The sequence below is a fragment of the Pinus tabuliformis genome, chromosome 1_2 (genome assembly GCF_031772625.1).
Source record: "Pinus tabuliformis cultivar Carrire ecotype Pingquan chromosome 1_2, CPIR1, whole genome shotgun sequence".
In the NCBI taxonomy this organism is placed as follows: Eukaryota; Viridiplantae; Streptophyta; class Pinopsida; order Pinales; family Pinaceae; genus Pinus; species Pinus tabuliformis.
Genome location: NC_142298.1, coordinates 1,316,112,030 through 1,316,139,495, shown reverse-complemented (window position 1 = coordinate 1,316,139,495; position 27,466 = coordinate 1,316,112,030). Strand labels below are relative to the sequence as shown.

The 27,466-nt window shown below is 41.2% G+C and overlaps 1 protein-coding gene across 1 annotated transcript in view; it reads left to right on the top strand.

The window, feature by feature from the left end:
* Positions 1-402: 402 nt before the first annotated feature.
* Positions 403-27,466, top strand: part of LOC149211063 (transcription initiation factor TFIID subunit 5-like) — a 354,672-nt gene continuing 327,608 nt past the window's right edge. The window contains exon 1 of the mRNA XM_089396888.1: positions 403-780. Within this exon, the coding sequence (XP_089253014.1) occupies positions 626-780 (155 nt within the window). The 5' untranslated portion in view covers positions 403-625. The remainder of the gene's footprint in view (positions 781-27,466) is intronic.

The following is a 27,466-nucleotide window of genomic DNA, read 5'->3' as shown; positions in this document are numbered from 1 at the left end:
GAAACAGGGCACTGGAAAAAAGATGCATGAGAGGAAAGAATATGTATTTTTTGTTCTTTAAAATGCAAGGCCTTCAAAGACAACAAGGAAAGTTATGCAAATATTTTGGCAGCTAGTTCTTGGGATAATCTATTTAGCGAGGGATTCATTCTTAGCGTTTATTGTGAGACTTCATATGAAAAAGCCCAAATACAACAATAAAATGAAAAAAACAATATATCTTATAAACTATATTTAACCTCATAAATGTTAAAATATTTTTTCCCCTTTATTTCTATGATCATCAGAAATTTGACCATTGTTACATGAATAAAATCCCGGAGGTGGAATTGAGAGTTCCGACATTGTTTTAGTTTAAAGCAAAAATTATCCGACATATAGTTTTAACTAAGTTTAAAGCAAAAATAAACCGGGAAAACAATAAGATCCAAGCGCCAGATACGACAGCGTCGAGCTCTTCGACTCGATTATAGTTGGATTGAAATTTTTGGAAAGGCAAACGAACCAAACTGCTCCCATGATGAGCATTTGAACACAGATTTGGGAAGGGAAAACCAATATATAGTTCGGCGGACATTCACAGAGCAGCATTAGCTCGGGGGCGTGCTCTGCGGAAGTAACAAAAATGGAAGAAGACCAAATAGAAAAAGCAGTTTTGGCGTACTTGAAGAAGAGGGGTTTCCACCAAACTCAAATCTCGCTTCAAGAAGAACATCAGAAGAATCCCTCCGCCGCCAAGACGGACCCCGAGGTTGCCAAGCTAATTCTCTCATTCGCCGAGTAAGTTTCTAACCAAATTCAGGGATTCTTTATTCTTTCTTCAACGGCAAATGCAATTTTTTTCAATTTAAGATCGAGTTTCAAACCCCAGACCTCTCCCAATTCAAACAGTATTTGGATTCTTCATCTTTGCTGCGATACTGTGTTCGAATTTACATGATTATAATTCTAGGCATTTTGGCGTGAAAATTCTCTCTTTTTTAATGCAAAGGGTAAATCTTTGGCCATTGTTCGAAAACCATGTTTTTAAAGTGACCTTTACAAGTTATCCTACAAAGAACCATTGCTAGTTTAAAAAACAGAAAAATAAAAAAAAAGCAACCTTGAGTTCATGTTTTGAATGCAGCTTTAGAAGTCGAAGGAGGGCAATTTTGAGAAATTTGTTAAGCACAGTATATCAGCAAAACAGCAAGTTAGCAATGAAGGGCACCCTTATTTTTATTATTTGTCTGATTGCTTTTTTAGCATATTATGCCATCTGAACACTATGCCACTGAAAACTCCACAGAAGGATTATATCTTATTTCCTTTTAAGTTTTGCAAAGACAAATCCAGGTACTGAGAAGTATGTACATTATGCGTGGAATAAAGCTAGCATGGCACGGACTAAGGAAAATTTAATGGAAGTACAAAATGTCAAGGAAGCTTCAAAGGATTGCAAGCCTCATGCCTTGTGCTTCATCGAGGACGTGTTTATTCATCGCCTCTTGTTTGCAAGCATAGTAGAAAGCCTGTTAAACTACAAACAAAACCCCATCTGGGGTTAACGTTGAAACCTCATGAAGGGCAAAGTCTAATTAAAACGTAGCATGCACAATAGTTGCCGAAACCGCGATGTGGGGTGAAACCTCATGAAGGAAAAATGTCTAATTAAAACGTAGCATGCACGATAGTTGACTTTGTTTATCCAAGTTTCCAGCCTAGTCACAACTTGGGTAGACCTCAAATATGAAAAAAGGGTGGCCAGCCAAATAAATATGATGGATACAGAAAGAAAAATAGTAAATTACTCATCTTTAACCAATACAGTTTTGTGATTTTTTTGTAAACATGAGTTTCTCATGAGGAATTTTAAATTCCTCATGAGAGACTAATATTTACAACAAAATCACGAAACTGTATGGGATAAATGAACTGAAAAAATGTCCACTGTTTTCATCTGTAGTCGAGTGTGTGGTCTTGTCAGTGGAATTGTTCACTGATCTGGTCCACACAAATAACAGGAAAAAATAACAGCACCAGCAAGCAAAATGACTGTTTTTTGTGACCATTGTTTCCAAAAGAATGGATGTGGGTGTGGCAAACTCTCAAAATTTAATGATCTGTAAATCTTCACAATGTAGAGATTCTCCCTGATGGACTATTCACAACATGGATCTTAAGAGGATCCTAAAACGATCCTAAGATACTCAGAGATGGTGCAGTTGTGGACAGTGGGTATGGTGTTGAATTGGAAGGCTCTGGTCACATAGTGTTCATCCATTCTTGCAGCTCTATGGGCATGTTTATGCTGATTTCTTTCATATTTCTTTTCCTTTGTTCACTTCCTACTTATAAGAAATACCTCTTTTCCTTATGCCAAGGTGAATGGATTTGCATAAATGGAAGGTATAGATTTAAACTTCATTAAAGGTAGATGATAAACCTGGATGTTGCAACAGTTGAGGAGATACTTTGGAATGAATATGTTGCTTATCAGTTTCTGTATGCATATCTAGCACCAATTTCAGTCCAATTGGTATGGTGCAACCTAAACAGCTTGTAGTTTTCAGGATGATGTTGTGGACATGTTGATGTGCAAATCAAACCGCCAACAGCCTTACAAGCCAATTTTCCATTTGCCTTGGTCCAAACATCTATTGAAACTGAACCAGTAACCTAAGACATTACACTGTAATGTAATGTGCAGAATATTGATGTGAGATATCCACTGTTAACAATTGCAACCCAGGGACAAAGCGACTTAGGGTCAGATCTCACTCATACTTCCCTAACATCCCTCCTCCAAGATGTTGTGCTATTCAACAAGCTGTTAGCCCAATGCTTCCTCTTACATGGTGGTTTTCTCTCCAAGTGTCCTTCTGCAAGGTGCTCTTCATGAAATTGTATGCCACATGCCCTCTTGTGCCTTGCTCTCCTCAACACGTTTTCCAGGGTAGTTACTTGCCCCGTTGCTTCTCCTCAACATATATCTAGGTTTGCAGCGAACCTCCATGAAGTATGTTCCTCAGCCCAAGTGTCCTCAAATCAAGTATCCAACCTCCCGTTGAAGAAAAGGGTAACTAGGTTCGGTATTTGTCAATGTAATTTTGATCTTTGTACTTGTCAAGAAAAAGAATTATTATTTTTATAAACTATATGAATGAGTTTCTTGCTCATTCCATAGGTCTATGAAAGTCAAAGAGTCAAAAGAAAATTGAAGAGCTCTTCTTGAGCCTATGTGTAATGTATATGGGTCAAACCGAATGTCTAGAACAACCCTCCATGACAAGCACAATCCTTTGAATGAAGTCGGCCAACAAATGAACTAAATAAAAGTCATGTCGGCCTGCAAATACAGACACATTTGTTCACACCAATGTTTTAAGACTCCGACTCGGTCGAGGGTCGACTCCGACTACGACTCCGACTCGGTATTGACTCAGCCGGCTCGATTTCAGTGACTTGGTTGTTGTAAAAAATCCATTAAATATTTATTTTTTATAAAGACACATAATTTTAAAGATGCTCATTCATGTTTCCAAACACACAACATTAGAATATAGATAGAAGACAACATATGATCAAAGTAGGCTCATGAATATATCTATTATATTAAAATGGCACCCACTGCACTGTCCAATACATACACGATGATGATATAGAGATCAAAACAAAAACACATAACCAAGGAGGCTAGAAATGGCCTCTACAACAAAAGTCTGTGACCAGTACTACTGGCTACTGCTAGAGTTGCTAACATCATCTAGCTCAGTGTTACTTGGGAATGGGAGCGACATTTTCGGAAGCTCTTGGTTTGGGAGCGAATCCCGGAGGAGTTCGACAAGCAATGTCACTAACATCAAGGTACATAGAGGGATTGGTGCTCTTGATTAAATACGAGTTCCATACCCTAATACATGACAAAATTCAATGGAAACATTGCAATCCCCCAATCCTGAAATCTTGGAAAACCGATAAGTCTGCTGGATTTTGAATGAAATCTAAAATTCTACTTTCTCCATATGAAATCCAATGAGGCTGAAACCACTCTCAAACATCCCGAGTCATTTCATGGTAATGTTAAAAATTTAAGTAAAAGGATGACAATGAATTTAAGAATTTACCATGAATAGCATAGCCTTAGTAGGGCAATATGATCAAATACTAGGGTTTGGGAGAGGGGAATGGACCCCAAAGACCAGCAAACTAATTCATAAACCCCTTTGGAGTCCCCCACACTTACAAAAATAAAAAAAAGGCGTGTTTTTATGGTTCACTAGCCATTGTCAGCTACTCGGCCGAGTTATGACTGACTCGGCCGAGTCATGCTATGACTCGGCCGGGTCAGTTATAACTCGGCTGACCGGTTGAATTTTTTTTTCTAGCTCAGACCAACTCGACTGAGTCGGTTCTGAGCCGGTCGGATCTTAAAACAATGGTTCACAATGACAGGTCGGCTAAATATGGGGATGTGTTGTAGCGCCTACAACCACCCTCCAAAATTTTGCCTTAGCTTCGTTTTGGAGCCTCCCTACCAACCATCCTTAGCAACATGTCTTGCACTGTCAAGTACATAGGCTTTAGCTGAGTTTCAATGGCTCAACAGCTTGTGCATGTCAACTTGTTTGTCTCCCACCCGTAACCCGCAGGCTGTCATTCCGGACTTGGGCAATTTTTTGGTTGAGATGCTCCCCCCTAAAATTGTGCAATTCTAGAGGGGAATCACCTTCCCTCCAGAAATTGCACAATCCTGCTGGGTTGCCTGTTGAGCTCCAGAATTGCGCAATCCAGCCAGGTAGCCCTCCCTCAGAAAATTGCGCAATCCAGCCCAACACTGGGCTTCAGCCCAGAAATTGCGCAATTCTGGGAGACAGTGACCTGCTGATCCCAGAAATTGCGCAATGCTTGAGGGACAGCCAGCTTTGCTCAGCCCAAAAACTACGCAAATCCCTTTCCCAGGCTTGCAGACTACTGCATGTGCCTTCAGGTCGACCGGTCCCCTCTGGGACTGAGTTATCTTGATTGGCATGCATGGGCTGCTTTTCCCGAAATAGCAAAAGGTAGCATGCAAAAGGCATCCCTAGATGTTAAGGATCTATTTTAGCAGTTGGAGGTTACATGCAAAGATCGTTTTAGAAACCTCTTGCCAAGTGTCGCTTTTTCCTAGATTTGTGGCATGCGCGTCATAACCTCGATCTTATCAAAACTTATGTACCGGACACTGCAGAACTCATTCCTCGCATCTATATTGCAGCTCTGACATCCCACATCGCATCTAGGAGTCTTCGGCACATTCAACTCAACTTTTTCAGGGTAAGTCTGCTTCTCATGTCTTGCGCTGCGTTTTTGTCGCTTTTTGTATTTCACTTTGTGTAAGTGATGTTTGCTTGATTTCAATGAACGCTTGCTGTTGTTTTGATGCATGTTAGCTTGTAGAAGCACTGTTTCAGTTTTTCTTTGCATCTCATTGCTGTCGCATGCATGATACTGTTCCTGCACTAACGGTTGCCGTTGTGGTGACTCGCTTCACACACATGCTTGCTTCCCCGTTTACACATGCTTGCTTCTCCGTTTCTGAATCCTGCGCTCACTGTTGCATTCACTCATGTTTACACTGAGTCTCGCCATGCATTCTAACCTTCTCATGTTTTCAGTGGCCTGTCGGTGGGTATGGGCCGCCTTGGCCCTGACCTTGCCTTGCCCGGCTAGCAAATGCGCGTTTCTTGAAGTGAAGGCTCTGTCTTCCCTCCAGAAATTGCACAAATCTGGCCTAGCACTAGCCTCCAGGCTTGCATTGTGCAATTCTGGGAGGCAGTGCCTTGTTGGCCCCATAAACTGCGCCAGTTTGTTGGTTTGTATGTCACTGTTGACTGAAATTGTGCATTGCGCAGTTTCAGTCCTCAGCAGGCCATGCTGGACTGTGCATTGCACAGTTCCAGCAGTCAGTCAGCCTCCTGACAGCTCGGACTATGCCTTGCGCAATTTTGGCAGTCAGCCTCCCAACCTCTCGATGGAAAGTGCACAATCTTCACAATCAATCATACAGGTATGTTGCAAGTTAGTCCTCAAGTTTGTTTTGGTTTTCAACTGACGGATTGCTTGCCATGAGTGTTGCTATGTCTCCAAGTATCATAGGTGTTCGTCTGCCTCTCAGTAGCACAGGTATAGTGGCCTCCCAGGGAGTAGGGTCAAAGGACACCGTTCAGAGCGCAACTAGAGATGCAGTTAAGCGAGTGTCTATGAGCTTGCATATCTATGAAGACACCAAGCTGTTCATAGACAAGGATATCAAGATGAAATGGCCGCGACATCGCGAAGAGCAACACCATCAACAACAACAAAGGGTAGCAGACCTGCGTGCGACAAAAGGCAAGAGGAAGGTTGTTGACAGCGTAGAGGCGGAGCAAAGCTGCAAGTTCAAAGCAAATCCACTTGTGATGAAAGCAACTTTGGAGATTGAGGCTAAGTGATAGTGCGACAAGAGGATCGCGCAAAGGCAAAGAGAAAAACAAAGGATGGAGGAAACAGAGAAGGAGTTGTAGGAGTTGAAGCGACAACTCAGGGAAGAACAGGAGCTGCGCAGAGCAGAGAAGGAAGCTCAGTAGGAATAGGTACAACAGGGGGCACAACACGCGCAGACTGATGAAACTGCACCTATACATGATATAGACTTGCCACCCATCCTAGCAGCTGGCACATGCACGAATGTTCAGTAGCATGGATGTCATTGTGCACACGCATGCGATCCTACCCATTGGCACACTCATCGATGCGAAGACAAGAACCAAGTCCGACTAGAGCTGGACATGTACTTCGACGAGTTGATGCGCATAGCCACCAACATACACTTGGAGATCAACGCAGACACTATGCATCGGTATGTTGCTGGTCCGGCTGCACTTAAGACTATGATGCGCATGTTATCAAACGAGTTGGATAGAGGAGCCAAATCAGTGTACTCGGATACAACGGAAGCAAGAGTTCGCTTTCAGCAGGATGTCACCATTGAGCACGCGAACATCGTCACAGACCACCAAGCTTGGCATTGGTTCACCACCATCATCGCGAGGATGTCGAAGAGTTGGTCTTCCCACAACTGTCCGAGTCTTAGTGATGTCTTGCATGGCTTACTCAAGCCTATTTTGTCTCACATGGGTACATGTGCAGATTGTAATGTAACATCTTGTAAAAGTGAAAGACCAAGTGTCGATGGTCGAATGTAACAGTCATGTAGTAGTTGAAGAGTCATGAGGGTAGGTGAAGAGTCACAAAGGGGAATGTTAAGGGTCACCCCACCCTTTGCTATTTATAGAACCTCATAACTCATTGTAGAGGCTTTTGGGAGCCAAGCTTCCTATAGGTGTATCTTAGAGAAAGCTTGGAGTGTATTGTAACGAGCCTTGGCTTCTCCACAGTGCAGAGCTAGTACATCTCTTTGGAGGAGCAAGCGGCAGTGACTGTAACGTTTCGCTGTTGGAACTAGTGGTTGGTCATGGTTGTACTGTATGATTGGATCTTTCACTCTTAATATAACAAAGCTAGAGCGTTTCATGCATATGTTATTATTGTATTTCAATTGTCTTGGTTACTCTAATGATATATGTAGCTGTTTGCTTACGCATGTATTTATGGACTCTTTCTATATATGTATGTATGAATCTTATTGAGATGTGCTGTTGGTTTAACCATCACTTTGGATTGTCGGTTCACTAGCCTTTCAACTTGATGTATCTTTGCTCGTGTGTTCCCTTCCAAGCTGCATGTTTCCAAAGGTTTCAAGGGGCGCACTCATTCCACTTTTCGTGTGTTAGAACCCTTCATGCACCTTCCTTGGCTTGCTGCGCTGGTCACACCCTTGTTACCAACAAGGACATCCTGCTTGCCTCTGTGCACAACCACGGTCAAGGCAATACCGTACGACCCACTGCTGGGACTCCTACACCAAACGGTCTGAGGTCTAGTTGGGACTTCTTACGGGGGAGATCCCCTAACATGTTGGCGGGTCCAGCACCGTTAACATTTTGGCGCTAGAAGGAGGGCCAGATGACAAGTTGAGCCCTTACATCCTGTTTTGAATCTTCACATATCCGTCATGGATACTGTTAGACTCATCCCTTCGCTGAACATCTCGACATCACAAGGGAGTTTTTTGATCTCTTGTTGGAATTCACGTATGATGGTGAAGGTGAAGTGGCCTGGCCTGAGTACTTACAAGACTTCTATGCATTTATTGATGATGCAGATGACTTCTCTGATGAAGAGGCTAGCTTGCTGCTTTCACGCACACTTCGTGAATCCCCACAACGATGGTGCAGCAGCCTGCCACCTGACAGCGTGCACTCACTTGACCAGTTTTGTGATCTCATTGAATCTACTTTCCATCATTTTGATTTGGAACCTCTTGACAAAAAATTGTTAAAACAACGGAAGACTCCGCAAGAATCACCTATGGATTTTTGGCAGTGCTTCCGTGTATTGCAGTTTCAAGCTCCGAAAAGCCAGATGAAGTTTCAATATCTTTGGGACAGATTCGAATACTGTCTTAACAAATCAGTCAATCCCAAGATGAAGTTGAAGTTCAAACCCCGCTCAACATACTTTGGTGATGGAGCTGCACAATCATAGATGGACACAGTCGTTGTCACAAGTGACTGTCCACTGTCCCCTCATCAAACAACTTCACCACCGCAGAGTGATGTGGGAGAACATGCACACACGTTTGTTCAACTGTCATATCCTCCCAGCATCACTTCTCTCAATTTTCACGCAGATTTGGTTGCGAAGCCCATGGGTTGTCACATGCATTTGTTACCACAACCTCCGTCTTCGTGTTCTGCTGATCCTCTGGATTACACTGTCTTGTGTTCTTCCATTCCAGACTCTACACCTGTTGTGAACGAGGATCAAGCCATCGACGAAGTTGGTGTTGCACAACCAACCTGCGCTGTCATTTATGATGAGTATGACTGGGAACCTAAACATCAACCCGTGGCAAAGGATGATCTCCTTCTGTCTGCGCCTCCTCCACTTTTTCCTGACATCTTTGGTGATTCTGCTATCTCTGATTTTCCTTGTGTAAATCCACCAACGAATGCACCCATTGTTGATCATTCGCAAAACACATCGGATGTTAGTCCATCATTCGACAACGAAGAGGACAAATGCTTCATTGAAATCCACTTGATTTTTCATTTGCTTTTTTCGGAAATGCAGAGGGTGAACATTCTTGCCTCTCATCTACCCCTCTGTTTGATTTATTTCATCATGAGGATGCTGACGAAATCATTGATTTTTTTGATCGTAGCTGTCGTGATCTCTTTACTCTTGTATTCAATCACGATGATGATTCTATTGCTGTTGATTTTTCAAAGCCACCTGTTTATGATGATCTATCTGTTGATGAAGTCGAAACCCTGCACACTGTCGAGGCACTTTAGCTCGAGTTGATGGTGATGTCAGACCCTCGCTGTCCTGAGGTTGGTTTTGCTTCTGGTCGGGAAATTGTTGAAACACTCGAGGCTCCTCATCACTCATTTGTATGCATTGAAGATCAATTCCACACACTGATTTCGCTTCCTCCACTCGAACTACATGATCCCATCACTAATGCATTGGAGGAATCTTACACAGCGAGGACACGTGCACGACGCAAGTTGTCTTTGTTTCTCGCTTGCTTGCATGTCATAATCAAGAGAATGCATATGCTTAACATTTGCACACAGTGTCGCACAACACCATGGTAAGTCCACGGATTGCATGCCATGCGCTTACACTCATTTATGTTTTGTGGACGCATTTAAACTCGGAGTGTGTTTGTCTTCATTGTTATATTTTTCATGTTTGTTGGTTCACGCAATTGTGCTGTTCGCGAACCATGCCTTCACCAACATGGGTCGACCAATGCGTCGGTGGCTGCATTGGAAATATCACTTCACGTGATCAGGCCCATGCACTGTTAGCTTAGGAGTAGGAGTAGTGTTTGCTTCTTGTCTTGTTTGCTTCTTGCTTTGTATGTTTGTTTGCTTGTTTGCTTACTCGCTTTGCTTTAGCATTTTGCTTCTGCTTTGTTAGTGTCTGTCAGTCCTGCCAGTCACCAGTGATCAAATATGCTCTTACAAGGTTTTTGTTAGGGTCTCAAGTCAATTTTTTAATCATTTCATTAGGTTTTCAAAATAAAAATTTGGTCACTGGCTAGTGTGTCTAGGTCTGTTACTGCTCCTTTCAAAATTTTTCATGTTCCGATCATTGCCATCACTTAGTTGGATTTGCCATCACTGAAAGGTCATCATCATCATCTCAGTCATATCATCATGGTCCTCATTCAACTCAGTGTCACCATTAGGTCATTAGGGTCAAAGTCATCAAAATCTGTCATTTCATTCATAAATCCGGCAAATGAAGGAGTAGTAATAGGGAATTTTCTCAAAAAGTTTTTGTTTCAAAGTGTAATTTATTTCAAATATCATGTAATAAGTTCTAATGTTCCAAAGCTGCATTCAATGCTCCAAAGCTACATAGTTTTCAAAGCAAAAGTGAAAAACATATGGTGTGCCACCCTACCACTATGGAGAAATCGATTTTTCAAAGCTACAAAAGACCAAAACACAAGTTCATTTGCTCATTCCACATTCAAAAGAAAGAGTTGCACTCAACTCATGCTCAATTTGATGGAGTATATCAGTGATCCTCACTTCTTGATCACTGAACTTTCTCCATGCCATAAAAGATAGTCTCAGGTATATATATATATATATATATATATATATCTATATATATATATATATATATATATATCTATATATATATATATATATATATATATATATTTCATAAGTAATCCAAAGAATACCTCTCACAATCCATGATTACATCACTGTCTCAATATAGTTATTACATCAAGGCAGTTTTGGTGATGGGACAGTCTATCTATACAATGCCTCCCACAGTTTAGTTATGTTATTCATTGACAAGTTTCGGCTCTTTATATATTGCATCTCTACACAACTTTATGCACATAGACATCATATATATATATATATTTCATAAGTAATCCAAAGAATACCTCTCACAATCCATGATTACATCACTGTCTCAATATAGTTATTACATCAAGGCAGTTTTGGTGATGGGACAGTCTATCTATACAGTGCCTCCCACAGTTTAGTTATGTTATTCATTGACAAGTTTGGGTTCTCTATATATTGCATCTCTACACAACTCTATGCACATAGACATCATTGTCCCAGTGCAGTACCATATCAATATACTTGTCACAATCTCAAATTTTGTCTATGATTATGATCTCAATAGCATGGTGCTCAGATCAAAACATAGTATCACTAACATGTCAACAATATGTTGAAGTCAAAAGTACCTTAAAAATGAATTGGGAAGGTCGTGAAGCAGTCTCGGTGATGTCAAGACCACTGATGTCATGGTGCTAGAAGGCCTCCAAGGAAGTCGTGATGAAAGGATACTAATGATGGGCAACTCAAGCAAAAGAAGCATCAAGGTGAAGATCTCCTCTTCACACACCAAGTAAGTATCTTTCAATTTTATAATCAGATTTGGTTAAATGATTTCATGATTGCAAGGGGATTTATAAATCGGTTAGATAATCGAAAGTCCTTGCATAGAATAAGGAGGATTGTCATAATCCTCATAGAAAAGAGAAATCATTGATATCTATGAAAAGGTCTATGAAGGTCAAGCATTGCTTGAATCCATTAAGAGATTCATAGGATTCATATGATATCACTCAAAAGTCCTCTCATACCTAAATAGCAGAAGAGGAGACATAAAGAGAGATATATGAAATGCTAGATATACTCTCAGAAATTAAAGTAAAGAAGGTCACTTAGACATACATAATAGTAAAGGTATCAAAGAATGAAGGAATAACTTCATGAAGATCTAGGAAAGATGATAAGAAGGTAGTCATCATTGATGAGCAAGGTAACAAATATCAATGAACAAAGAAGCTTACCTTACTCGACAATTTGTGGTCTCTATGCTAGATAGAGAAAGACAAGTTGCAGTCTATAGTATTAAAGGATAAAAGAAAAGGGCCAAGGAAAGAGGGAGTATCAAATCTCTCCTATGAGTAAGATAGTAACCCTCACAAAAGGATCCTATCATAAGCTCCTATATCTTGTGTTATAAGATATGACAATGATAATAAGATGCATCATGGCATCATGAAAGCATTAGAAGCAAGAGCTCGTGACATCACCATGGAATCATGAAGGACAAAAAGGACAAAATCCATGGCAGTCAAACATGAAGGATATAGCTCTTGGCAATCTCATTGAACATTAAAGGAAAGAAAGATGTCATCTAGGACAAGGCTCATCATACATCAAGAAACATCTACCAGATGAGGATATGCAAGATCCTCAAGGTTCTTTGATGGAATCCTCATCAGAGGGTTCACTAATCTAGAGAGGAAGCAAGTGTTTCATCGGGAACTCCAACTTATGGAATTCATGGGATAATGGTGTAATGACATGAAGCAGATCAAGGGATTGAAAATCTCTTCAATCAAGGAAACTGTTGGAAGAAGCCTAGATGACCTAAAGGTAAAATGAGGTATGTATGCTTGTATTTAATATTATAATGTCATATCATATGGTTGCAGGTAACAATAGATCATTACTTCTATCTTGAGAAGCATGATCAAGTAAAAAGAAAAAGAAAAAAAAGGATCTTCTCCCCCGAAAGAATGCAGGAAGGCATAAGTCACATTAGATGAAATCAACATGATATGTCCTCATATGAAATTTGAGGTAGTTGACTAAGAAACTCTGATTAAAAGTTCCAGGAAATAGAATGTATAAGGGAGAAAGAGATCATGAGATATGCAACCATGATGAAGGCAATCAACATCCAAAAGACCAAGAAGATTTGACTAGGAAATCTCCTGAAAAGATATGAGGACTTCGATGAAAGTCTGAAAAAGATGAAGACCCTTGACAATGGATATCTTTGGGAGATGTGTCAATTTGTGTGCAGGATGATGATACCTACAACAAGATGTCACGATGAAGAGCCATCTCGTAAGGTATGATTTAATTTAATATGATGTTTTGATTTCTTGAATAATATTTGGATGAGTTCATGTAGGGCTGTTGATTTTTTGGGTAGCATTAGATGTGCTCTAGCTCTGAAATTTTTTGGAGGGGCTAGAACACACGAGATCTCCAAGACCCAGAGATAGTTTGGAGAAATTCCACCCGGAGTGCATGTTATTCAAATACTTAATTATTTTTAAGGGTGCCTAAGTTAAAACTTAGGAAATTAAAATAATTAAAGTGAATTAATGTAAATATGGGTGAGAAGCTTCTAAGAGACGAGGATGAAGTCTAATTCAATCTTAGCCGTTGATTACAGATTAGATCACGACCGTTGATTTCTCAACAGGGAAAGTATAAAGGAAGGCTTGGGGTCAGTTGGAGAACACACACAAAGAGAGCAACACTTGAGCTAGTTCGAAATTCTGGGGTGTGGTTTGCTGAGAATTTCGTAGTAAGTTTCTAGTGCAGAGAGGGGAAGTTCGGTAGAGGGACTTCAGTCCAAGGCCAAGAATACATAGTAGAGAGGCAACACAACACCAGGGAGAGACAACGCAACTCTAGAAGGGTGACGCAGAGGCTAGAGGAGCTGATGCAGTCACTTAGAGGCAACACTGGGGTTTCTGTGAGGCAGATCGAGCAATAGTTCAACAAATCGATTTCTGAGCTGGGAAGGCTCACTGGGAGGGTGACGCAACTCCTAGAGGAGGTGACACAGTTCCAACACAGAGCTTGGAGCAGCCATCGTCGCACAACCATGGGGACATCGCAATCACCTGTGGGGTTTGTTCATCCAATTGCTAGATTCGCCAAAATATTTGTCTCCGGATAGAGGTACTTTTGTCAGGTTTTTCTTTGTTGGGTGAGCCGGATTTGGAAACTTAGTTGTATTCAGAAATCTGCTTAATAATAAAACCCTTATATCTGTTGCACCGGTTTTCCCACAGTGGGTTTTTTCGAGGACGTTTAGTCCAAAAATAAGTGTCCTTTGTGTGGTTGTCTCATCTATTTTTCAGTACTTGATCTGTATATTGGTGTAGTCTGTAGTGTATTTGCATTAATATTTTTTGAATAATTATGAAAATAATTTGTTAAACTGAAGAGCACAAGTAGGTAATGCAAATCAGTTTACTACAGTAGGACTTCTGGTTTGTTAGATTTAGAAATTTTCACAAGGTATCAAAGCGATTGCAGATTGAGGAGGACTGAAGCCATTAGCTAAAGGACAAAGGAAAAATTTGTGCGTGAAGACAACTGTCCCGAGAGGTAGGACAGTTTCAGGCCAAGAAAGTAGAGGAAGGGTGACAGTTGCCATGGGAGGCTCACGCAAAGCCTGCGTCAGCCTGATTGGTTGATGCTGTTGCTGCAGAGGGCAACGCAATGGTTACTGGGTTAGCGCAAAGATTGTTGAGTCTCGTTTTTCCGGTTGCCGTGGCTAGAGGCGCAACGCAAATTTCATTTGGAGTTGCTGGTGGGGTGCTGATTTTGTTGGTGCAGAACAATACCTATTGGGGCAGAAGCAAAGTAGAGGGAATCAATTTCTCAGAAGATTTCTTGCCAATAAATCTAGATCCAGTGTTGAGCAACAACAAAGAGAGATCAGAGAAGAGTGGTTCGACAGTAAGGATTTCCGTGAAGGAAATCAAAATTCAGAGGGAGCTTGTTCCTCAGAGGATTTCTAGCGCCAAAGAAATCCAGATTCGAGTTTTGCTGGGGCAACAACGGAAGAGGGAGAAGAGAACCGGTTCGACATTTATTTGAGCAGAGATGATTGTTAATAGACTGAGGGATCAGGACAGGTTGGATGGAGCATCCAACTTCGTCATCTGGAAGGCCACGATCTTGGTAGTTTTGGATAAAAATCTCATCAAGGATTATGCCTTGAGGACAGTTGCTGTTCCGGTTGATGCTGATCCTCTCAAGAAGTACGAGGAGGCTCAGGCAAAAGCGAAGTGCATGATCTTGGACGGGGTCAAGGATCATGTGATCCCACATATTGCTGAGAAGGACACAACAAGGGAAATGTGGGAGGCCTTGACCACATTGTACGAGGGAACTTCCGTTTAGTGGAAGATGTTGCTTGAGAGTTAGTTGAGACAGTTTCAGTGGCAGAAGGGAGAAGAAATCGATCCCTTCATTCTCAGGTTGCAAAGGATCTGTGACCAACTAACTTCCATAGGGGTTACACCAGATCCTGAATTTATGGTCAGGACTGCCCTGAATGTAGTCATTAAAGACTGGGAAACCTTTGTCCAAAGCATCTTGGGTAGGGCTTCTCTTCCCCTTTGGGAGGAAATGTCGGCAACTCTTTGACAGTGAGAGATCAGATGGTTGACCAAGGTGGGAAACAACAACAAAGGGGTTAGAATCAAGAAGGAGGAAGAGGAGGATGTGGCTCTGCATCAGCAGGACAACAAGGACAGCATGAACGAAAGAACAAGGACATATCCAAAGTTAGATGCTTCGAATGTGGAGAAATGGGTCATTTCGCTACGTAGTGCCCTCAGAAGAAGAGCAAAGAAGAGAAGTCTAACTCAAAGGCTGCTCTAGCGCAAGATGACAAAAAGGACGATCATGATTGTGCCATGAGTGCTCATGCACCTCTAGAGAAGAGGTGAGGCGATATTGAGCTGTAGTCGGGAGGACTACATGAGGGTTAGGATCCTTGAGGTGCCCAAACTATTGGATCACATACGACTACGAGAGCCCTTAATGATAGTAGTAGAATGACAGGAGTCAGTTGGTGCGAGGGATGATGGAGCAATAGTGGCAGAGCTAGAGTGCCAAGGTCTAAAGCAATGTAGTGGAGTGTTGCAGTAGTGCGGAAGGCACACAACAGATACAACAACAGTGCAGTAGCATTAGAGGGTCAGCACAGATTAGCAGCAAAGGTAGCTTCAGCATCAGGGGCATCCAGACTGACCAACATGTCAACTTTTGGGTGGCTTTTCAGTTGCTTACTTCTCAGCAACTGAGTTGCAGTGCAACAGTTAGTAGTGGCAGTGCTATGGGTAGCATGATGCAACATATTGAGAGGGAGTTGCAGTACAAATGCAACAGTGACAGTGGCAGTGTCATGGAAGCAATACATATTGCAACACCGCAATGGATGAAGGGCAGTAGGCCGAGCATCAATAGCACAGAGGACCAATGCTGTGGATCAGTGTGATACTTCTGCTGGGAAGTATTGCTAGAGCACATTCCTCGCTAAGAGGGAGTGTTGATTTTTTGGGTAGCATTGGATGTGCTCTAGCTCCGAAATTTTGTGGAGGGGCTAGAACACATGAGATCTCCAAGACCCATAAACATTTGGAGAAATTCCAACCGAAGTGCATGCGATTCAAATAATTAATTATTTTTAATGTTGCCTAAGTTAAAACTTAGGAAATTAAAATAATTAAAGTGAATTAATGTAAATATGGTTGAGAAGCTTCTAAGAGACGAGGATGAAGTCTAATTTAATCTTAGCTGTTGATTAGAGATTAGATCACGACCATTGATTTTTCAACAGAAAAAGTATAAAGGAAGGCTTGGGGTCAGTTGGAGAACACATAAAGAGAGCAGCACTTGAGCTAGTTTGAAATTTTGGGGCGTGGTTTGCTGAGAATTTCGGAGTAAGTTTTTAGTGCAGAGGGGCAGTTCGGTAGAGGGACTTCAATCCAAGGCTGAGAATACATAGCAGAGAGGAAGCATAACATCAGGGAGAGACAACGCAGCTTCAAAAGGTGATGCAGAGGCTAGAGGAGCTAATACAGTCACTTAGAGGCAGCGCTGGGGTTTCTGTGAGGCAGATTGAGCAGTAGTTCAACAAATCGATTTTTGAGTCGAGAAGGCTCATTGGGAGGGTGACGCAGCTCCAACACAGAGGTTGGAGCAACCATCGCTGCACAGCATTGGGGACAATGCAGTCACTTGTGGGGTTTGTTCATCCAGTTGCTGGATTCGCCAAAATATCTGTCTCCGGATAGAAGTACTTCTGTCGGGTTTATTCTCTGTTGGGTGAGTCGGATTTGGCACCCTAGTTGTATTCAAAAATCTGCTTAATAATAAAACCCTCATATCTGCTGCATCGGTTTTCCCACACTGGGTTTTTCCGGGGATGTTTAGTCCAAAAATAAGTGTGCCTTTGTGTGATTGTCTCATTTATTTTTCAGTACTTGATTTGTATATTGGTGTAGGCTGCAGTGTATTTGCATTAATATTTTGTGAATAATTCGAAAAATAACTTGTTAAACTGAAGAACACAAGTAGGTAATGCAAATCAGTTTACTGCAGTAGGATTTTTGGTTTGTTAGATTCAGAAATTTTCGCAAGGGATACTAGAACAAGTCTTGTAAGTACAAGTACAACTAGCATTCATGCAATGGATGGAAACTCCTGAAATAAGCATGGAGAGAAAAGAAGTAGCCATATGAAGAAAGTTCCAGATGTATGCCAAGAAGGCCACTTTCCATGAAGAAAGGAATGACATGATGAAATAAGAAGGAAAGTGATCGATGGTTGTTGCCCTACAAGGAAGAAACTCAATTAAATTTCATGACATCAAGGAGAGAAGTTGATCAAGCAGCTGAAGAACCCACGAAGAAGAAGCTGTTGATGTATAAAAGAGTCCCTAGCTAAGAGGGAGCTCTGACAGGTCCCTGATCAAGAGGGAGTTTGAATTAGATCACCCCTGATTACAAAGGAGTGACAATTGTGTTTTTCCATTTCACGTGTCATGCACTAGACCACGACTAACAACCGTAAGTCTAGGTGAAGGCCATGAATGGAAATGTAGACACATGATAGACACAACATTCTTGTCTTCACATGGGAAGAAAGAATAGGAGGATTGGGTAATCCTCTGGCATCCGATACTCTTTGAGGATGTGTAGGGCATCCAAGATAAGAGTAGGCAAGAGGACCGATATTCTTTGAGGGCTGGGAACCCAAGATAAGAATAGTCCTAGAAGGTCATACTCAGTGAACACTCGGGTGGGTATGTGCTTTGAGAGACAATGATGAAGGTGTATATAAACCATTGGTCTCGCCAACATTGTAGCTCATGGTATCATGGAGAGATGGAGCTGTTAGTCAAGGCCTTGCACTATGACAATGTTGATTGATATGATGCTTACATATGAGATTACCAATCCGATGATTCTTATGAGAAATTCTTCAGATTGAGAATAACCAAGTACCATTGTAAATACCACCGTAGTTAAGAGGGAGTGTTGAAGAAAAGGGTAATTAGGTTCGGTATTTGTCAATGTAATTTTGATCTTTGTACTTGTCAAGAAAAAAATTATTATTTTTTATAAATTATATGAATGAGTTTCTTGCTCATTCCATAGGTCAAGGAAAGTCAAAGAGTCAAAAGAAAATTGAAGGCTCTTCTTGAGCCTATGTGTAATGTATATGGGTTAAACCAAATGTTTAGAATAACCCTCCAAGACAAGCACAATTCTCTGGATGAAGTCAGCCAACAAATGAACTAAATAAAAGTCATATCGGCCTGCAAATATAGATACATCTGCCGACACTGACAGGTCGGCTAAATATGGGGATGAAACCACTATATATACCCAGCTAGGGTATCCGCAAAACAGAGACACAGAACTCAAACTTGTCTAAGATTTTCGGGTCACAAGGTGAAAATTTAGATGGGTACAAGATCTTGGATGGCACAACTTTGGATGGGTGCAGGAAGGTTCTCGAATGCCTCTGCGATTTCGCAGGCAATTACAATGAGGAAAATTGCCATCTAATACTCCTCGGTGATGGCAATCTTAGCATACCTGCAATCATAATCTCGGTATGAGGATGGTAGTCATTATCTTAGTAAAGCAACAATAATGAAGGTCTCAATAATGGTCACGATCATGGCCTACTAACACAGTGAAGCAACCTCACTATCTCGGCATTTTTGAAGAGAAAGGTTTTGAAGTGACACTCTGTCTCAGTCCAGAAGCAATCATAACAGATGTAATAATAATCTCAGTATAAGTACAGTTAAGACCTTAATAGAGAATATCACTGTCTTGGTGAATCTAAGTGCAGCTCTACTATATATCTTAGATCTCTTTGTTGTGGAGAAAATCTCGGTGAGGACATAACAGTAATGAAGATCTTCATGGTAGTGCAACAAGGTGAAATAGTAATAGTGGTAGAAATGATCTCAGTGTGTAACAATGATCTCAATCAAGATGGATCAATGATGAAGCAACAATGATGATGATCTCAAATGTGATAAAGAAGAGGATTGTTGACTTGGTCCTGGAGTGGCCTAGTAGGTCAAGGGTTATGGTCTTGGTGTTTGTCAGTTGAATCTCCGTAAGAAGAATTTCGTGTGGGTTTTCCTCTCCAAGAGGGAGAGGTTTTGACCTTGGCAAAATGCCAACATCTTGTGTTCTTGTCTCTTTAGTTTTGGTAGCAATTTGATGAAATAAACACTCTCTCTAATAATAATAAGAAGATCAAGCTAAGATAAATTGTAACAACAATTCACAAATTGTTATCAAGTCTAGAAGAATCTTACTAATCCTATTTGCCCTAGATTCTCCAACACCTCCAAGGTGTGTGTCACATGGTCCCATGCTCTTAAAGCTAAGTGTCCTTCTCCAAGTGCCTAGCTCTCATTCTCCTAGGTAGGTACCTGTCTTAATCAAGCAAAGGCCCCCCCCATTCTTTGCACTCGATGGGTTAATCTTCATGCCACATTGGATAACAACCTGCTAGGCGAAGTCATCGCATCTGGCCGATTTTAGTGATGAAATTCAAAATTTTCCAAATTCAAAGGTTGGGTGATCAAATTTAGAACAAATTCGTTCAAACTCACAAGGGTTTTGCTAGACTACATTCTTTTAAGGATTCTTCAGCGTCATTGTGTTTGCATATGCCCTCCTTCGAATGGATGCCTTGAATGAATTCACTCAATGGTGCTTTGTGATTGGTTTAATGGGTTGTTTGAAAATAATTAGAGAGTGCATGTGGCTTCCTAGAAAGGTTATGCATCCACACATTCATTGGTGAAGGGTTGATTATTGGCTTGCCGGAGGGGTTGTGGATTGGCTTCACTCACTATTGGAAGGATCATGATGACTTTCATTTGACATCTTGTGCCCGTGACCTTAAGTCTTTCCTCCCAATCAATGACTTTTTGTCTCCCATATGGTTTAAGTAACCTATGTTTATTATGATTCTTGAACCATATCTCATTTGTGTGCTTGTACCTCATTCTATCTACGACACATTCTATGGCCCGGTGGGTAATATGTGTGAATTAATGATAATACACAAGTTATAAAATATTTAAAAAATCAAGTTGTAAATGATACTAATTTGATTTTCATATTTATAATTATATCATATATAATAAATTTGAAATTTTAAAATATTTTTATTATTTCAAAAAGGTTGTATTTTTAATTTTTTTTTCAACTGTGGTTCACGACCATTGAGTGGCCGCTACATCCACGGGCAATAATCTAGGTAGATCCACCCAAAGGGATCTACCCACCGACGTAATATGTCGGGCTAACCCCAAGGGCGTTGAGGAGATTTGACCTTGTGACCTCCCAATTGGCAAGGTACTTAACAACGAAAGCTTGACCAACTGAGCTATCCCTTGGGGCTAAAAAAAGTTATATTATATAAATAATTAAAAATTAAATTTAAGGAAGTTATATACATATATATTGGAATTTCTAGTTTATTAAAATTTTCACTTAATTTTTCATTGTCAAATTTTTATCAAACTTCAAGGTGGTTAAATTCAAACATGAATTCAAACTAGGTTACTTTGTTGAAATAATTGTTTTTGATGTCAAAGGCTGTCCAAATGAAAGATAAAGTTACATAGTTGAATAGCATATTTTGAGCCTTATGGAAATATTGTTTTTGGATTTTTGATGCCCCATTTAGATACCCTATCTTTGAATGCATTTTTACTCCAATTACCTAGCTCAAATGGGAGCATAATATATATGGTTGGAAAACTTATTTTGAGACCTTTCCAATGGTATATGGCACTCCCTCTAACTCCTCACAGTTGAGGAGAAATGATTTTTTGAATATGCATTATACAATTTTCTAAGTTAGCCTAGCTAGTGCCCAAGTCAACCTAGCCGGTGGGCAAGTTGGCCCTACTTTTGAGGGTCAAATGCACTATATATAGACATTATGTGGAGGAACCTAGGACTCAATTGCTCAAGCCAATCTGAGTTTGTCTAAGTAAACAAAGGAGCAATTTTGAGGTTCATACCTCTTGAACCAAGTGAAGTGAAGTCGAGCTGGAGAAGTTTTATGTGGGAAGGATATTTAGCACGTTTTGGGAGGGTTTTTGGCACTCTTTGGTAAGTTTTTTGGTCTTTGTTAGAAGGTGAGTTGCGTTGTTTTTCAAGACTTTATAATTTGATAATTACTTCTAATGATTTCTTAATTAATCTTTTTTGTGTCACATCCATCTTTAAGCAATTAATTATCCATAGAAAATCTCAAATATAAAACAATTATGATAGTAGGATCATGAAGAGACAACCAAACACAAGATATATAGTTTTTACCATGGGAAAACCCTAACTGTTGAATTTTCTAAGTTTATTCGTTAGAAAATTAATGTGTATTCTACTGGTTTATTTCTTCTACTTGTAAATTTTGAACAAGTTATTTAAAACATTTAAATACTGAAATAAACACAATACAATCACAACATCTACAGATCATCAACTAAAAGAAGAAAAATACACAAGTGACACCGTTATTTTTGGAGAAATGTCCCTAGAAAAACCCAATGCGGGAAAACTCGTGTAGCTACTTTGAGGATTTATTATTATGCAGTATTTCCTTGAGTACAACTGGGTGCCTAACTGGCTCACCCGAGAGAGAAAAATACACAACAACAATACCTCTATATTCGGAAACAGGTATTCAGAAAACTTGTGCCACGAAACCCTTTCTAGCGACTCTGAAGCTCAGCACTGGCCCTTCTGGGCTCTGCGTCAGCCTCCTGCTGACCTGCGTCAGCCCCAGGGCCCTTTGCGTCAGCCCTCTGAGGCATTGCACAACCTTTGGGACTCTCTGCGTCACTCCAACAACCTCTGCGTGGATGACGCAGTCCCTTTGGCCTATGCGCTGTCTCTGCTGGGCTCTGCGTGGCCTGAACTAGTTGTTGCTCTCGCTCTCCCTGCTTCTACGCTGGTCTCCCAATATTGTCTCTTCCTCTCTGTCCAGTACTCACTGCCCCTCGTTGCTAATCACTAATTCACTTTTGCTTAGCAACCCCGCTCTAGCAAAATGAATCACTGATCACTCTGGTGTGTTCTTCAACTAACCCTTAAGCCCCTTCTTATACTTTTCTCGTTGGTCCTCCAACAACGAAGATTAAATCTCTAATCAATGACTAAGATTAGATTTGGCTTGATCCATGACTTTTGGAACCTTCTAACCTAGTTTTATATTAATACCTATTAATATTGTATTTTTCCTAAGTTTAGACTTAGGAACTCCATTAAAATTATTAATTATTTTAATATTTCCCAAACGGGGTACAATCTGTTCAAACCATTTCTGGGTCTTGGAGATCTCATGTGCTTTAGCCGTCTGATCTCTTCTTGACGAAGAGTCGCCCACAGTTCTTCCCAATTCGGAAGACTCGCCCTGCCCAGTATGCTCTGGACAAATGTCTCCCAATCCTCTGAGACTATGTTAAGTGTGGTCCTTACCATCAACTCTTGATTCGGCATGGCCCCTATGGAAGTCAGTTGGTCACAGATCTCCTTCAATCGACCGAGGAAGACATCTATTTGCTCTCCCTTCTGCATCTGATATGACCTTAGTTGATTCTCCAGGAGCATCTTCCTCTCCATGGAAGTATGCTGGTACAATGTCTTCAAAGTGTTCCACATCTCCTTTGCCGTTTCCTTCTCGGCAATATGTGGGGCCACATGTTCCTTGACCCCATCAAGGATGTTACACTTTACCTTAGCCATTGCCTCCTCGTACCTTTCATTAGCTACTGGGTCAATTGGGATAGCCATCACTCTCAAGGTGAAGCCCTTGATATGATGTCTGTCTAGAATGGACAAGATCCTGGCCTTCCAGACCACAAAGTTGGACGCTCCATTCAGCCTGACCTGGTCTCTTAGCCCATTCACGGCCATCTCGCTGCTCTTCTGTCGACTCCTCCAAGTCTCTCTACTTCCCGCTTGGAAGTTCTCGGTTCGACTCTCGCTAAGTCTCTCTACTTTCCGCTTGGAAGTTCCCTTGATATGATGTCTGTCTAGAATGGACAAGATCCTGGCCTTCCAGACCACAAAGTTGGATGCTCCGTTCAGCCTGACTTGGTCTCTTAGCCCATTCACGGCCATCTCGCTGCTCTTCTGTCGACTCCTCCAAGTCTCTCTACTTCCCACTTGGAAGTTCTCGGTTCGACTCTCGCTAAGTCTCTCTACTTCCTGCTTGGAAGTTCTCGGTTCGACTCCTGCTGAGTCTCTCTACTTCCCGTTTGGATGTTCTCGGTTCGACTCCAATTGAGTCTCTCTACTTCTCGTTTGGAAGTTCTCTTCTGGACTCCCTCTGAGTCCCGATTTCCCTCTTGGAAATCTTTCTGCCAATCGTCAAGTTGCCCCTTTCCAATCGTCTGTGCAACTGCAACACTGATCCAGATTCCTTGGCTAGAAATCCGCCTCGGCAACAACTTCCTCTACCTTGGTCTTGCCCTGTTAGGTACTGTTCTGACCACAATACCCCACCAGCTTCGCTCCCGCAAACTGCCCACAACTTCCTTCGCCCCAGCAACTGAAGGACTGAGCCTCTAGGCTTTGCGCAATCCCAACTACAGCAAAAATAGCTCCCTCAACCACTGCGTCAACCCTCCTAGTCTTTGCATGGCTCTGCGTGAGCCTCTCTTTGCCCTCCTCAACCTCTGCGCTGGCCTCTCTTTGGCTCGGACTGATGACGCAATCCCTCTTCGTCAACCCTTCCTCTGTTGCTTCTGCAAGGATCAACTACTGTCACTCGGGACAACTGATTCTGCTGCAAATGCTCTGCTTAGCTGATGCCTTCAGCTCTCCTGTGATCTGCAACCATGCTCTGATACCATGTTGAATTTTCTAAGTCTATCTGTTAGAAAATTAATCTGTATTCTGCTGGTTTATTTCTTCTACTTGTAAATTCTTAACAAGTTATTTAAAACATTTAAATACCGAAATAAACACAATACAATCACAAAATATACAAATCATCAGCTAAAAGAAAACAAACACACAAGTGACACCGTTATTTTTGGACAAATGTCCCCAGAAAAACCCAATGCGGGAAATCCAGTGCAGCTATTGTGAGGGTTTATTATTATGCAGTATTGCCTTGAGTACAACTGGGTGCCTAACCAGCTCACCCGAGAGAGAAAAATACACGGCAATAATACCTCTATATTTGGAAACAGGTATTCAAAAAACTTGTCCCACGAAACCCTCTCCGGCGACTCTAAAGCTCAGCACTGGCTCTTTTGGGCTCTGCTTCAGCCTCTTGCTGACCTGCGTCAGCCCCAGGACCCTCTGCGTCAGCCCTCTGAGGCATTGCACAACCTCTGGGACCCTCTGTGTCACTCCAGCAACCTCTGCATGGATGACGCAGTCCCTTTGGCCTTTGCGCTGTCTCTGCTGGGCTCTGTGTGGCCTGAATTGGTTGCTGCTCTTGCTCTCCCTGCTTCTGTGCTGGTCTTTCAGTACTATCTCTGCCTCTTTGTCTAGTGCTTACTGCCCCTCGCTGCTGATCACTGATTCACTTTTGCTTAGCAACCCCGGTCTAGAAAAATGAATGACTGATCACTCTGGTGTGTTCTCCAACTAACCCTCAAGCCTCTTCTTATACTTTTCTCGTTGGTCCTCCAACGACCGAGATTAAATCTCTAATCAACGACTAAGATTAGATTTGGCTTGATCCATGACTTTTGGAACCTTCTAAACTTGTTTTATATTAATACCCATTAATATTTTATTTTTCCTAAGTTTAGACTTAGGAACTCCATTAAAGATATTAATTATTTTAATATCTCCCAAACCGGGTACAATCTATTCAAACCATTTCTGGGTCTTGGAGATACCAATTTTAATGGCGAGAGCACATCCGATGCTACCCCAAATCAATACTAACTAGGGAAAAAACCCAACAAACTTTTCTTAGAGAAATTGTTCAATTCAACAAGAGATACGATATGATTTTTCTAGTCAAATAAAGTCAAACTGACCAACAAACAAGCCCATGTCAAACTTGGCCAAACAAATATTTTGACCTCCTGTAACAATTGGTTAACTCGGTGAAATACGTTGAATTTTGGGCTCTTGCAATTGCCTCAAAAACACTAGTCAATTCAAGTCAAATTGCCTTGGGCTTGTGGTCAAACACCCTCCAAATTTCAGTCAAACTATACCTTAGATCGTGTTCAAACATCCTCCGAAATTCGGTCAAATTGCTCCACAAAAAATTAGTCAAACTGTTGGTCAATGCGAGTCAAAGGCTAGTAAAACTTTGCTAATCAAACTTGGTCAAACTTCTATCTGCTCCTCTCCTCTCTCCTTTGTACGTGTGAACAAAAATCATAAGATCTTGAGGTGATTTGAATTGGTCTTCAAGTGAGGAAGTCGATTGGCAATATATTGTGGTTTGATGAGCTTGAATTGGTGTGTCTCTTGGTCGGGCTCTCTTAAGTTTGGAGGCAACTTCAAAATTTAAAATTAAAAAATTTCCCCCTTTTATTTGGAGCCGACTTGAAACCAAATTTGAATTTTTCATTTTCTTTTATTTTGTGGGCTAATATAAGTTATGAACACCGACCGCAACTACCAAAATTCAATGCTCCCTCTTAGCTAGGGAGGTGTTCCCTTTGACTTCTTTAGATGTTCTCTTGTTAAAAAAATTTCTCCATCCCAAGAAAAGGTTAAATGAGCTAGCTACGTTGCTGAATCCATCCACTCATGTTTTATTCGAAAACCATGTGGAAAGCATCATGCATGTTGGACACCTAATCCTCTATGGGTTGGTGTGGAATGTGAACAACCATCGGAGTCCAAGAGACCACTTGGAATATGAATCCAAGGGTCACACCATGTACTAGAAATGTATATCATGTCAATAATATGTGCAATCTAATACTTATCATTCACATATGCTGTTTACATTCCATGTGAGTTTAACATGGTATCAGAGATGCAGAAGAATTCTGGCCTGCTCTAATTTGAGCCACTTGTTTTGTGAACTCTTTAAATGTCAGTTTTGCCTTCCTGTGTGTCAGAACTGCCATTATTATTCTTGCTGCACGCTGTCCCACTGACCTCTCAGCTAGATTCATATTAGGTTCGTTGTCCTACTGCTTCTCTGCGCTACTAAGTGTAACTCCTATGGTGTGTGTTGAAAGGAGCGTTACTTCTCGATGAACTATTACAAGATTGCTACTGTGCAAATAATTCATTCGTAAACGCTGCTTCTCATCTATCTGAATATTAGGGCGGTGGATTAGCTTATACAAGCTTCCTCTTGGAAGAAACTCAGTCAAAATAGAGAGATTCAGAGGCCGAGTGAGAGCTCCCATAAAAAGAACAATATTTGGGTTACGCAATCTTCGCACTTCACTGCGAAATTTCTCTAATGCATCTCCTGAAAAATCTTGCTCAAGAAACTTCTTAACTGCAACTTCCGTGCCATTCTAGTCTGCATGATAAACTTCTCCATAAGAACCTAGTCCAATGCGTTCACCTATTTGCAGATATTCCAATCAGATTTCACATTCTGCAACATCGTTCATTATAGGGTGTATATTATGCGTATTAGATGAAGACACAGGTCCTCTTTCCCCTCTGCTGTGAGTACGCTTGTAATTTGTGTCCCGCAAATTTATGCCAACGTCCTAAAAGACGGAGTGGTTCCTCACGTGAATCCAGACAACGAATTACAACAGTGGAGTCATCATTCTGAACTTGCTTCTATTCAGAACATTGGGATAGACCCCCATAAGCAGCTAGTCAATAATTTTGCAATTGATTCAGATCTAGTGCCCAATGACGCAGCGAAATTACATGCAGATGCATAAATTCAGCCTGAATTTCCCAAACCGGTCATCAGACCTTGGGAAAAGCTTGTCCATAACAATCATATAACAGGGCTTGGATATGATAAGGAGGTTTCCTTTCACATTCCAGATTACTCAAAGCCCATCTAGTTTCAGAGTGCTGGATTTCTTCATGACAGTTCACCTTCAGTGGTTTCATATTCTGGTGCTCTTCAACAGTAGCCACAACAGATTGTTAAATGCCAACATTATGACAAAGTTGGCCATATGAAAGATCACTGTTTTGATCTTCATCCGTGCAAGCATTGGGGTCATCGCACTCATTCTTCAAACATATGCTTCAGAAACAAACCTCCTACAAGAACAAAGA